Source organism: Streptopelia decaocto, assembly GCF_964273445.1.
Source record: "Streptopelia decaocto genome assembly, chromosome: Z".
NCBI lineage: Eukaryota > Metazoa > Chordata > Aves > Columbiformes > Columbidae > Streptopelia > Streptopelia decaocto.
Window position 1 is genome coordinate 45,819,536 of NC_138657.1, and position 15,020 is coordinate 45,834,555.

At 37.5% G+C, this 15,020-nt stretch overlaps 1 protein-coding gene across 1 annotated transcript in view; it reads left to right on the forward strand.

Moving 5' to 3' along the window:
- The window catches only part of CAMK4 (calcium/calmodulin dependent protein kinase IV), a 186,084-nt gene that overhangs the window by 118,979 nt on the left and 52,085 nt on the right, over positions 1-15,020 (forward strand). Inside the window, exon 5 of the mRNA XM_082074306.1 lies at positions 5,737-5,809. Within this exon, the coding sequence (XP_081930432.1) occupies positions 5,737-5,809 (73 nt within the window). The remainder of the gene's footprint in view (positions 1-5,736; positions 5,810-15,020) is intronic.

The window sequence follows — 15,020 nt, forward strand, 5'->3', positions numbered from 1 at the left end:
ATGTCTTGTTGCCAGGGCACCTGCCAGTGCTGACCAAGAATTTAAGATACTGGTAGTCTTGCATGAGGAGGTGTGTGCCATCAATGACTATTCCAGTCTGGCACTGGATTAGTCCTCTGCTTGTTTAAAGCAGGTTGCTGGGTGCTCTTGTTTGTTTTTTTTTACCACTGCATGTGTGGAAGCACTGTTTCTCTTGCTGGATTTGCAAAGATCTGGCCCTTGTTTTTGTTAGTCATTGAAAAATCAAACACAACGCCTAGTCCTTCTGTGATGAAACACTTGTTAGTTTTTGTAGGAGGTTGATTGTTTCCACTTGTTGCCTAACATGCTTGTCATTACTCACCAGATACATGTATTCTACTCAACTGTAAAATTGTATATCAATATAATTTTAATACTGCTCTGAAAATTGATTCTAAAATGACACATTGGGATTCCCCATCTCTTTCCTCATTGATTTTCAGATCAAATATGTTTAGTTTAACAGGACTATGCTTGTCCTTTTTTTTTTTCCTACCACTAATAAAGTGTCTGCAGAGCAAGTGTGGCCAGAAAACTTGCAGTACTTGCAGGGAACAGAAATACTAGAAAGTCTGGCTGGAAGTTGGCAAGCCTTACTGCAAATTATGAAAAAACTTGAATTCATACATATGTTTGACGATGACATGGAAGCTGCCAGATTTCAACTGCCTGCTGTGTTTAAGAGGGCATGCATCACGAGAAATATATTATACCTTTTCCACAGGCTTGCTGGGCAGTGTGATGCTGGGGGTGGTTTTGCTCAGTACTAAATTTGTTACACCTCCTTTACCTGGTAGCATAAGGCTTTTCCACTTCTGAGCTTCAGCAGCAGCTGAGAGGGCATTATCATTGCTTTAGTGGGGTGGCCATGGGCTGTGAGTCGGGGCCGTGGTGGGGTGGGCTCTGCTGGGTGACTGGAGTCTGCAGGCAGGCTTGGGTGTGCATGGCACCATGGGGAGTGGGGCTGTTCCCAAGGGGCATCTCCATCTCCAGCAGCAGTGGGAAGGAGGAGTGAGGGACCCTTAGGAAACATTTCCCTGCTTCTTTTTATAGAAAGAGCTGGATTTGTCTTCAATATGTTCACATGTACAAGATTAAAACAGATGGTGTTTTAGGAGACCTGCAGTTACTATCCATCAGTACGTACTCTGTTAGATGTGGGTCTCACTGTCTACAAGTGTAAACAATGGAATCAGCATATTTCAAGAAATGTGTACACGCAAGCATGAAAAGTGATTCTACAGAAATGTAATTAGAATATGAGTCATTTGTTTCATCAACATGGCATTTTTTCTTGTTCTAGAATGTCATCTTCAATTTGAAGTGGTCTTGAATTTCCTGGTTGGTTGCGACACAAAATTCAGTGCTTTTCCAAGGTGTTGGGTTTTTTGTTTGTTTGTTTGGTTGGTTTATGTGGTTGGTTTTGCTTTGTTTTGTTTCCTCTGGCTTTAAGCATTTCTGTATCCCTTCTTCTTAATTCCCTGCTGTCTTCCACATAGTTTTTCTCTCCAGCACTCTTTTGGCCTACCTGGTTCTTTCATTTGCATATCAAAGAGAGTAATTAGTTCCTTATCGTTGCTGTTACTGTCTTTCTGTCCTTTCTGCCAAGGTTTAGTCTTTCTTCATCCATGCTTTTCTTTAAGGTCGTTCTGTAAACTAGGTATAAATAATTGGGTTTGCTTTCATAATAATGAAATAAGACATTTCTGTAGGTTTCCTTCCTGCTATGGAAAAAAGGGCAATGAGTCATTGTTAATCTGCAGGCTGAAATTGAAAAAAGCCTTTTAAAGAAGCTTCATTGGTCTCAGGTTTGAGAGTTGTTATAATAAAGCAAACTGGCACACCTACGATTTGTCTTATGTAAACTATCACAGGTAGGATGCAAAAAATAGATACACAGATGATCCCTCAGCATTATTACAGGACTGAAACTACAGGATAATTTTCTTTCAGTACTCTTCCTTACTGCCTAACAGCCAGGTTTTAGTTTTAAAGCGGAGTGCCCTTAGAAATAGATTTTCATCTTCAGCAAGAAGAATGTCTATTTTCATTTACTGCTGTTACAGAAGATTACGTTTTCTACTTGCTAAATTATTGCTAATTAAGAATTAGGTTTGTATTCTCAGTAACTCTGGATTCCAGACTTCTGAAAACCTAGAAGTTAACTGCATGTGATATCAGCCCTAATTGGCTTGCCAGTGCATGTTATTCACATGTAGCATCAGCGGATAAGTCATGTGCATTGCACAGTAATTCTACAGTTGTCTTCTATTGTTTTTCTGAAACATGGGTCCATGCTTCATTACATTTATTTACTGCAAAGTGTAAATTCACAATGGCTTCATCTTCAGGGTCTGGGCACTTCTTCTGTTATATGTTTAATGTAAATAATGAGATCAGTATCCTATCCTTACCAACATATAGTTCTTTAACCTCAGAGTGGACTGGTCTTGTACCTTCTGTGGTAAGATGGCAGTCTTGAGCATCTCTTTGTTCTCTTTTGTTTCCAGCAGTCAGGTAATTGGTAATTTTCTTTCCTACATTGGTTGGACATTGAGAGGAAGCTAGAACCTCCTATTTTCCTTGATTTTGTTGAGTAGAAAAGAAGTTGGCTGCATTTAAGAGATGGGTTACCATATTGGAAAATTAGAAATTTGTTGGATAAAGGGAGAAATGTAAATTTGATTGTAACTGCATTGCCACATATTTCTCCAATCTTCAGTCACATATGTTGGAAAATCAGAGAATTTCAAATCCTGTTAAAACCTTAAAACCTTCTGCCCTCAGGTGTTTCTGAGGTCAGGTGCATAAGGGCATCCTGCAGCTCTTGGACTCGAGGCCTGGGCCGAGTGGCCCGTTCACAGGGGACGTATGCCTGAGTGATGGTGTAATTAAGCCCAGCACGCTCCTGGCAGCTCAGCCTACATGCAGAACTTCCCCAGCAGCAGCCCCGCAATGCCTGTCTTTGCTGCAGTGCACTGTGAAATATATTCCAAAATCTGTGGCAGGTTGAAAGCAGAGAGTTGAACTAGCACAGTACTTTTTGGTTTTACTACCTTGTGACCAGATTTGATTTTTTTTTTGTGATCTCCTGTGTCATACTAAATGTTGTAGGCTTAACAAAATGATTATGTCAATGTCTTTAATACCTAGAATCCTGTAAAACAAGGACAGTGTTTTAACATGCCTCTTGTGCCATGATCAGAGGAGCAAGTTAGCACTCAAAATACCAGCAGGGAAGGGGGAAAGTGGAATGTGGGCAAGATCTACATTCTCAGAAATGCTTATGGATGCTACAGATAAGAACCTGCTGGCTGACACTAATTGCTTTATTTGAATTAAAAAGGAGGAGGAAGCCAAAACAGTATATTTGGGGGAACAAAGGCTCAAGCAAGAGGGTCACTAGGCTTAGGTCTCAGTGTGTGATCTACCAGAGGAGGATGATTTAGCTTGAAATAGCTGAGGAAGAATCTTAGTTTCAGGCATAATGTAGTGTTTTATTGTGCAATTTGTCATTTTTGGTAATCTCTTTCCTAAACTTGAGGTTAAATGCCTAACATAATGTCTCACTGAGTAAACTTTTATTGGTTTTACCCTTGTGCTGGTAAGTTCAAGTAAAGCTTTCCCTGGTGGTTTAAACAGATGACCAATGCAGGGGAAGGGCTGGAGGTACCAAAATGCAAAAGAGGTAAAGCACTGTATATGTGATGGTAGATGAAGGGCTGCCAGAAAAAATGTTCTAGAAATAAGGCAAAATAATTATGCAGCCAAGAAATCATGGTGAAATAGAAGAACTCCTGCTTGAGAGTGGTTGCTTGCTGCTACTGATGCCACATGAACCGACTTAGTTATCTGTGAGCACCATTATTGTTAAGGTAAAGTAATTGCAGCTTGTTAGAAATATCCCTGTATAGGCTATTTTCCACAGTGCCACACTTGATATATCTGTTTCTGGTGGATTATTATCTTCACATTGTTTTTTATTGCACTTAACCTTTTAATGAGTATGTGGTAGTGCTTTTCACATGTACATTGGTCAACACATTTTCTGTCAGCTTTTGTAAAGCTGTAAAGAGTTGCATTGAGGATAACTCAATATGAGTCTGTTATTTCAGAGAAGAGAAGTGATAAAAAGATACTGCAGAACAGGGAAAGTGGGGAGAAAAGAGTACATTCTTCTTGCCACAGGAAGAGTCTGTTTCTGAACTCTTAGGCAGAAGGTCTTTCCAGCAACTTTTGGCTTCAGATGTTACAGGCTTCTTGCTCTCCTGCTTCATGGGGATTTTAGGGCATTGTTTTGTAAAACTGGCTTGTGTGCTTGCAGGAGATCATTTTATAAAATATCTCATAGGTACCACAGATTCTGTTCCTAGACAACATCTGTCTCTGTTTTCTCGGACTTTGAAAAATGAATGTGGTAAAAAAATCAAAACTTCAGGTCAAAGATCTGACGTTTAAGGTAACTCTCTGAAGGAGAATTATTGTAGTTCAAAATTTTTCTGTGTAGTTAAATACATTAGTAAAGAAAACCTGTTGGGTATCTTAAATGGAGCATGTACATGTTAATGATAGATCCTTCTTTTATTAACTTCTTATATGTCATTGTGCAAATCTATATTTTTCAATGACTCTGTTTAACTGAACTGTGCATTTATATAAAGTTTCATTCTGTAATAGCAATTCTTGGAGAATGTGGGATGCAAATCCTGCATTACAGTAACAAAGCTGGGCTTTGGCAAACCAAGCCAGAAATCTGTATTCACCTTTGTTGCCCTTTCTATGCAGCATAGCATACAACATGTTGAAATACACTACTTCAGAACATTATCTTAACACAGAAAATTATTTTCTTTCTTAATGTTTTTATATCATGGTACAGTTTCAGGGAGATAACATTATCAAAGAATAAAGTTGAGATTTTGTTTATTTTTACAAGACTGAACTGATGTAAAAGCAAAGGTAGAAATAACACCAGTTTTTCAGGATCTTCAGAAGTCATAAATACTACTGAATTCAACATAAGCTCACATGGTCAGCACATTTACAAAATAAAGCTATTACTTATTCCCTATACAAAATAAGCATATCATACTGGCTATTTATGTTATGAAGGGAAAAAAAAAAAAAGGTAGTTTTAGTTTTAATAAAACTGTGTTTCTTTGGCTACAGAGACTCCATTTTTGTACTGATAGGGAAAAAAAGTCAGTTGTTCAGTCCATTGTACTTGAGGGATAAGTTGAAGCTAGTCAATTTTTACATCAACGTTTTCCCTTGAAAAAATCAGATCTGTATGTGCATAGCACATAGCACAGTGCTTTTGTTTAATAAGTAACTAAATAAATAAGAAGGAAGGGAAGTTTAAGTTAAATATAAAAGTGAAAAAACAGTTCCTAAGGGATACCTAGTTTTATCTGACAGTAATTCAAATTCCCTGAATTTAAAAAAATTACAAAACCTTTCAATTGAATGTGCATACATTATGAACTTCTTATCTAGTGGATATTTTATCTGCAGTTTTTCATTTAACTGAGAATCAAAAGTAACCTAAATTGCAAAAGCATTTCTTTCTATTCTTTATTGGGCACTCCAGAGTCCTGATCATATTTAAATTTGATTGTTTTCTAGCTCATTTTTTAAAAGAAGCTTTTGCCTGCACGGATTATTTACCTTAATGCATAATCCTGAACACAATTTCTTTTGTTGCTTTTTCTGTAGGATTGTGGAAAAGGGTTACTACAGTGAACGAGATGCTGCTGATGCTGTTAAACAAATCCTGGAGGCAGTTGCTGTGAGTATTATCTAGCATTATATGCTCAACACCTAATCTTTCACCTATGGTGGCTCAGTAAATACTTGCATGTGAAAGAAGCAGAGTTTGATGGATACAGTCCATACAAGTTCTCTCCTATAATTAATTTTGTATTTTTTTTTTTAAGGCAGTGACACTTTGAAGGGCAAGAAGTTACTTTGCATGGCAGGCAGCAATACATTTAATGCTCTAAGTCATCTGTTAGAGTGGGGAGTGCATGTCCAGTCTCAGAAACTTGTAGAGTTCAGCACTGATCATTTTAGCCCCAAAAGCAATTTGAAATCACTGGAACTTACATAATCTCTCATTCATTTTTTGTAGTGTACATCCCGGTAATTTATTTGGAACATTAAACAAAAGAGAGTGCATTACTTTTCCTCTCAACTTAAAAGGATAATAGATTGGCTGAACTTTAGCTGGTGTAAAAAGTAAGAAGAATTTGAGGCAGAGACTCTTTGGAATATTGCCATGAAAACAGTTAAGCTTTATTTGCAGTTGTTGCCTGAAAGTGACCCATCACAGTTTTTGCCACTATGCAGGAGCATTTATATAAACAAGACTGATTGCAAGGAAGTGTGGACTACTGAGAAAGTGGGTAGTGTAGGTTACAACATATCTAACCAAAAATCGATTCTCATTGCCCTTCAAATTGCACATACATACACAGAATTACGGTAATATTGAGAGACATCAGAATAAAGTTTGGTGCCAGTAGTTTGAGCAGTTCCTAATGTACCTTCTTCCTCTATATTTTGTGAGGTTTTCAAACATTTGAATCTTTGTACAACTGTTTCACATTCTGTCACTTAGAGAAAAGTATAAAGATTTTTGAGACAAGAAGTTGAAAAGCTTCTAATGGCTACACACACTATTTCTGTGCATTATCTATCCTCAGTCACTTGTAGCTTTTCCATCAGATTTCACACCAGATCTTCACCAACCAGCAATCAGATACTGGGAAAGTACGTAAGAAATTAATTTGTCAAATGTCCAGTCTATATGCTAGCACTGATCACCTTCAGAACAGAAGAGAGGGGACATGTTGGACAAGAAAAAAAAACAGTTCAGTTGGGACACTCAGGACGTTTCAGAGAAATAGTAATATAGAGGCAATTTTACCTTGTGAAACTAAGATGTTAGCAAGGCCTAAGGAGGGATAGATGCTAAACGTTTTGCCTTCTGCTCTGCCTGTCAGTCTGACCTCAGAGTCAGCAGGAGATACACTGGATTTTATCCAGTGGCACTGTGTGGTTGTCTGCAGCAGATGTTTGGGGTGAAGCAGCCACATAGCAGAAAGACTGCAAAGATCTTGGAGCAGACGCAAGTGCTCAGAGGTGTGCAAACAGTGCAGATGAGACATGACTGACTTTGGGTGTATTTCCAGATTGTCAGACTTTTCAAACAAAAATCAGCTTTTGATCACATTAAAAAAAGAGAAGTCAACCTGAAGGGCTCTTTCGCAGGATGGTAGTCATGGGGCAGGATCTGTACAGATCATCCACAGAGATGCAGTCTTGAAAGAGCTGTCCTCAGGAAAGGACTGGTGGTGGTGGTTGTTCCCTGTGGAAAGTACCTAGAGGTGAGGAAAAGTTAATGTGGTTACAGCAGTAATGCGATTATTCGGAAGGAACAAACCAGCTTGGGCATATTTATCTGGGATGGTAACGAAATACTCATGGTTTGGTATTATTTGCAAGCCTGTTCACACTAAGATGTGAAACTGGTGTGTGCTGCAGTAACCAAGCATATTGCAAGACCGTCGTGTTCCCTTTGTGCTACTTTCCGAACGATCTGATGCTTACTGAGTCACTCTCAGCCAAAGCAATCTGAATTATGTATTTAAGTTTAGTGCACAGCATAATGCATTTGTATAAACTTCTTAAAATTGAGTCATATTATTATTTTATGACCAATTTTTTTCTTCCAGTCAAAGTGCCCCAGTTAAGATGGTTCTACATTATTTATCATTCTTTTGCAAAAATGATGAGTAAGTTTTGCTGAAAGATGGTTCAGAAGGTATTTCAGCTCTTTATTTTAAAAGCTAGGAACCAGATGGAGATCTTCTGCTTCTATGAGTTGTAATAGCTTTGTTGAAATCAATGGAACAGTGATGTATGAAAGCTAAACCGCTGACCTTTATATGACTATGCAATAATTGGGAGTTCTTTACATCCTTGTGCTAGATCACTAGCAAGGATTGACTGTATTGACCTTTGCTCTTACAACTGGTACTCAATATTGAAGTCCAAGCTGGGAAAGCTGTGGAAGAGGCAGTTCCCAACTTGGGATCCTTGCAGCCCAACTGAAAAACTGTGGTAGATAGGGGCTGAAAACTTGACAGAATGGTGTTTGTGAGAAGAATGGGAGTTATTGTTAGAAACTGTAAAATACTGCTGCAGCAGAGTAATCTTTCCAGAATAAAAGGAAATATATCCATAGATCATTCTTAAAACCAAATAATTGTACAATCCCCTCAATAGACCATGCCAATGAATATACTTCTGGCACCAGGTAGGCATTTTGACCTTTGCAATTTTCAGAAATTGCTCTTAGCAAGAGAAGCATTCATCCTTGCTTTCCTGAACTGTCTTGAACTGGGCTATCTGCTTGACATATAAATCCCTTGTTAAGGGCTGTTTCTGTAGCAATGAATCTGTCCTCACAATGGATCTTTGACATGAGAGGCAATTATGTCTTCATTTAGAAAAGGTTTTTTTTTGAAACCCCTCCAAAAGATTTAATCAAAAGTATAAAGAGGGATTAGAAAAGCACCAGAGCATTTTTGTTCAATTCCTTTTGAAATTATTAAACCAAATGGACTAATACTCTTAAAGAAATCCCATAAAGCTTCTAGATATATCTGTTTCTTGTAATATCTGAGTAACTGTAAGTGTAGCTCTAACTAGCGTACCAAGAATTATGCAAGCAGAAAATGAATCTTAATCTTCCATGTCACAAACCAACATAAATGTATCAGACATCTGTCCTCCCGACAACAGAGAAAATAAAAAAAAAGTATTGTTCTGAAAACCACTGCATCAATTTTCCCCTTTTCCATGTTTTCTCCTTCTGCTGGTTGCATCAAATCCACTGTTCCCAGTCTATAACGGTATTTGCCCGTAGTGGGAACAGATTACCTTTTTTTCTCTCTTCTGCACCTCTCCTTTTCCATCATTCTTCCATTGTTCTTCATGCTGGGAGATAGCTTCATTCATAATATAAAAGGCAAGCATAAAACTAGGGCAAAACAGTGTTCATCTTTTTAGCTCTTTTGCTGCACTGTTCAGAGCAGGTAGGGAGGTTTTGTTGCATCTCAGAACAGAGTGAATTTCATTCCTGAGAGAGGATGCATCTGAGGGCAGCCTCTCTTGGCACATCATTGTCCTTTCTCTCCTTCCCAGAGTATCAGATTTATACAGTGTGGTTTTCTTGCATGCTTATTCTGGTAGCAGTTTTTCTGTTTTATAAAATCAACTAATTTCCACACACAGATGTCCTGAGGCCATATCTTCACTGCCTGACTTGCAGAATGAGTTATTGATGTTATAGGATTCAAATAACCCTTGAAATATTGGTAAAAAATATATATTTGCACACTTTTTCACTTAAGATACACCTACTTTATAGCCGGTCAGACTTAGGAAAATGACAGTGATTTTTTTAATTGTGTACTTTCAAATCTTATGTCACTAAAAAGAAACTGTGTTCTTTCTTGCTTACTCTGTATTAGTGTCAAAGTGATAGGTTTCTGCTTGAGGGTTAAATTACTGTTTTCATTATATTTAAATTTGAAATGAGTTTTAACAGTTTACTGTTTGTTATTAGGGTAGTTACTAGCATGCCTTCTATATGTAGTTTTGAACTCAGCCAGAAGATTCTAAGTTACTTTCACATTTTATAATAGGTTGTTTTCTTATGACTGGTCATTATCTTGTCCAGATAGGACCATTTTTCTGAAGCTATATGTAGGACCCCCTCCGTTTTAATTTCTGTTTTTTATTTCAATTTTCTGCCACTTCAAGCTTCATTGTATGACTGCACTTCTATTCAGTTCCTTATCAGCTTAAATTCACAGGCAGCACACTGAATTCTCAGCTGTGATTGCAAAGGTAGGGCACTTAGACACTTGCAGTTTTGAGAGGGAGAATCTAGATTAAAGGTTTCTATTCATTTCTGTGAACTTTGATCTGTCCGATAATGAGCTACATGATAGTAAGTAAGAAGCTACTGTGAATGTGCAGTTTGCAAGTATATTTAACAGACCCCGAGGGACTGGTGTGTTTAACAATTAGACCTTAGACCAAATGAGGTAATCAGACTTCTAAAGGTCAGCTGAGACCCAAGAGAATTTATTACAATATTTGGGCTTTTAACATTCAAAGAAAAGTGGACATTAGATTTTTTTTTTTTTTTTTTAAGTTTCCTTTTTTTCTATACAATCATTAAGACAGTGCTTGCTGGGAATAGAGGCAACCAATGGTTTTCAGTTTTAGCCGCCAGCTACAAGGTGAACTTAACCAGGGTGTAAACATCACAGAATTCTGCAATTTTGAACAAGGCAACTGTGTTACATTATCAATATATACTTAGCCCAGCCTAAAAAGGCACACTATTAGGATCAATAAATGTATTGAGACAAATAGGGAAGAAACCTGGGACTCAGTTCTGTAGAAAATGAGGTTAAATTCCACAAAAGAGAATGGCAGGGCTGCCTAGGTATTATAATACAGGATAAAGACCTGTGTAAAGTAATAACAAAATACAGGAATACTGCATGTAAGAGGAGGAATCTTATGCATGATTACATATATTGACGAACATTGACTTCCCCTCCTTAGAATATTTTGCAAAAGATGATCTTTTTAATAGAGGAGGTATTTGCACCTTCAGACCTCTCCCCATTCCCTGGTGAATCCTGAGTGTTTTCCATTCTCCCTCTGGTAGCAGGGAGTGGTTTTCTGAGGCTGTTCTGGGCATAAGTATTGCCCAGGGTATGGTTAGGAAACAACAGTTGTTCTGATCTAAAGCTACCAAAATGCAGCAATCTCTGCTTTTCCAGTGATGGAAATTTTCAGAATGTTTGCTTGAAGTGGTGTTCCAGTAACTTGCAGGTTTAAGCCAGATTTAGTGTGTTCATTGAGTATGCAGTCGTTAGTAAAAGGACCAATGCTTGATCCTGTAAGATAAGAAGGAATTTGCTGTTCTGGCTGCAATTCTGTGAAAAGTATTATGATGTCATATTGTGTTCCCTGACAGCATGGTCTGCTTTTTTCCATTCTCCTTCTAACCCACCAACAAGAACAGGAAAAAAAGCACAGAGATTGTTGGTTTTCAGGTTTTACACTTGCACTCTGGCATGCTCTTCATTTTGGGAAATTGCATGGCAATGTTTTGGAAGAAGAGGTAGATAAACACTGAGTTCAAAAGAGGCACAGCAGCTATCTCCAGTTAAAAACATGGTTTGCAATGTAGTTGTGGAAATGTATAATGGAGAGGCTTGTATTTGTTCTCTTTTTCAGGAAAAAACAAAAATGTTGTCAATATGCAGGAGAAATTCTGCATTACTTTTGTGATAATTCACGCAGGGAAAAATACAACACAGAAAACCTAGACACTGAATCATTGTGCTAATTCTTCAGCTCTATCCTGTCACTGAGGTGGTGTGGAGCACTGTTAGCTTTAAGCTTGCCTGGGAGGTAAGGATTGCTCACAGAAGCTGAACTTGAACCATCAGGGAGATGTGATGTTGACACCCATGTCCCTGAGCTCGGGAGTAGTTCAGAGCATTTAGCGCCGGTGGCCCAATGTGTTCAAGAGCTGTCCTGTTCATTCTGATTTTTGTAGCGAAGCAGATCTTGGGGTGTTTAATGCCCCTTTTTAATGGATGAAACACAAACACGAACTTCTTAGTATATGTTTTCCTTATAAGATTATAATTCATAATATCCTGGAAAACTGACTGTGTGGATATATTATTTTGCCTAACAGATTTCTCCCTACATATTTGTTGGGGTTGTTTGTTTTACACTTTGTCTTATAATGTGTTGGGTGTTTCTGCACTTCAGTCATGTTAAATGGGGTGCAAGTGGAAGACATGCAAGATGTGATTATGGAGTGACTTATTGTCACAAAAAATTACTACTAGGTCTGTACTGGACACCCTGTCTCCTGACCAGTTTTTTGTAATGTGATCTTCATCTTTGCCAGCTAGTTTGCTCTCAGTTCAGCAACTGTGACTGGAAAACTCCTACCAACATAACTTTACCCAGCAGCAGTCTTTCCTCTCCGATGTCCTTCTGTCACCAAACCTTTTTCAGTGCGCTCCATAGCTGTCCATCTAGTCTCCTAAAACCGTGGTCCATGAAGAAAGACCAGAACAATAGGTACACAACTGTACATGTTTCTGGGCTTCTTCACAACAGCTTTTAGTGTTAGCTGCTGATATTTCAGATAATCCTTCTGTTCTCAGGAAGAGGACTGGGAGACAAAAGTCTTTGAATTTCCCTGGATGACACAAAAAGGAGAAGAACCTATCCTGAGTGGAACTGTCCTCCTTTGGTATCCTGTCACCTTGAAGAGTAAGGCAAAACCAAACCAAAACAAAAGACCCTTTCTATCCTTTGTGACTGGGCAATATTTTCTCTTGGCTTGTTAAGAAGGATAAAGAGGACCAGCCATGTGCTCAGCCTGGCTTGCGGGGATGGCTTATGGTAGCCATAGTGTTGACACTGCTGAGTGCTCTTCATCCAAGAAGAAATAGTAATTTCATTATACTGTTGACTCTTGTCCTGTCCTGTTCAACATAAACACTAAGGTAAAGGCTTTTTGAAGAAGCATTCAAAGGTTAGGACTTATACTTGCTTTACAATGTACAGTAGTGATGTGGTGAAGAACATGGTAGCTTTTGATCTTGGGAGTTCACAGGTGCTATGGACATGAGTTGTTTTCCATTTTGTGGTAGGGTAGTAGCTTGTGAAGAAAAAGAAGCAGATGGGTCCAGCAATCCATGATAGGTCTTCTCATGTTTTTTCAGAAACGTCTTCTGAAAGGTAATCCTTTGGCCTTCTACGGTCTTTTTTCTGAAATCTGCATGGGGACATGTGATGAGGTTTCTGTGTAACTTTATTTTTATTAGTGTTTGTTCCTTCTTGTGAGCTTGTCATAAGGTTAATGCAACTACATAGAACTCAGTGGGTCAGTGGGTTTAACTGATCCTTAAATTTAAAAGTTCCCATACATATAGGGAGTCTTCTGGCATTTGTTCTATTTCAGGGGTTTTAGGGGCAAATGATTTTATATTAAATATTAAATATAGCTGTAGGAAACTAACATAAAATTAAAATCACTGTGTGGTCAAATTCTGCTGTGTTTCTGAAAAACTTTTCTTAAAAAGATAACTTTTAATTAATGTTAAGACAGCTCAATTTTTAGAAAACATTAAGGAATAATAAGACGTGGACACTACTGGATGTATGCAGAGTTTGTTGCTATTAGCTAGATGCAGATCATTTTACTTAAAGGTGAAGGCGATGTTGACTGGGGAATTACAAAAACAAATTTTGGAATATTCCTACAGTACTGAACTGGGCAGTAGAAAATGAAGATAGTAGATCCAACCCTATAAAGAAATTTAACAAGATCTCTAGTACCAGTTAAAAATTCTGGTTATTTCAGAAATGTGGCCTGAAGTAGTAAGGCATCCAACATTTTACAAGTCTTCTCCTTTTATTGATATATTTTACTGGTACTTTGCACCTTTTTTTACAGTGCAAGAGTCACCTTCATAATATTCAGCCATTGACATGGAAATACAGGAGAGTACTGAATTTTAATTGTAAGAATTATGTTAGGTGCCAAATATTTTGAAGGTGTTTAGATCAAGAGTTGAAGATGTACCACATGAACATTAACTGCAGCAATGTTTGTACACTCATTCATAACATTTCATTAGTTCCTGTAGCTGGTGTCATCAACTATGATCACTTCTAGCAGCGTACTTACAGAAATTAGTTCTTGTAAAATATTGTCTTTGCTTACAAATTGCTAATGTCAAAAATTTCATGTCAAGGACAGCTGCATGGCTTGTGTCAGCAGGGCTTGCACAAATGGTGCATAAGAAGCTCTGCAGAGTTGTGCAGAAATCATATCTATGCTTTGATCCATTTACAGTTAAATGCCTAGCTGGAATTACATTTAAGTGGATAAGAGATTTACGTATGCACATGATACATAAGCATGTCATACATAAATCTAAGAGTAATTTGAAAATTATACTGAGAACACCTACTTTTTATTAAAAAATTTACTAAAATAGCTGTGAAGCTCATAAAGTAGCTACAAATTGGCCTCTGTCATCTATTAAAGTATTTAAATTACTACTATGCTTTGGTATTTCCTTTTGCTTAATTGAAAGATACTTTGTTTTCTGAAAATAAAAATAAATACATAGCTTAAAACTTTCTTCATCTCTTGACAAAATTATATATATTCATTATATTCTACTCAAGGTGACAGTAGTCGTAATGATTACTAACTATGCATATGACAGTTGTATTTCATGAGTTATAAAGAAATGCCCGGCCTGAAGATGGATATGTAAGTGAAGCAGCTTTGGAAAACTCTCAGAGCAACATTTCTTTGTTACGCAAATGAATACAAGAAATGTCACAACTGATACACTGGTTGTGCTAACTGATTTAACAAATTTGGGATAATTGACAGGTATTCTGAATTGCCTGTGGAGTCTTGTCCGGAAGGAAGATACAAGACAATGACTAAACTGTATCCTGTTATAGGGATAGCTTGCTGCAGAGGGTTTTATAGTGCACTTGAAGTCATAGTAAGGGAAGAAAACACAAATAATTCTAATTTTATTATTTATAACCATTTTTACTTATAAAATTATCATTCTATATGTGTAGGCAAATCACAGCATGAAAAAAATATGGATGTTATTCTTCACAATGAGAAGTGTATACTGTCTGATGCGATTCTGTTTGTAGCCTCTTGAAATAGCATGAATGTCCACTTTAATAGTGATTGTAGTAGAGGGTAGAACAAAGAGTTTCTAACAATATTTCTAAAAAGGACTTCCATAAAAAAATATGCCTCATATGCATAATAAACCCTTTCTATCAAACGAGGGTGTCAGACAAAGAAGAGTGAAATCTGCAAGACCTACAGCCTATCC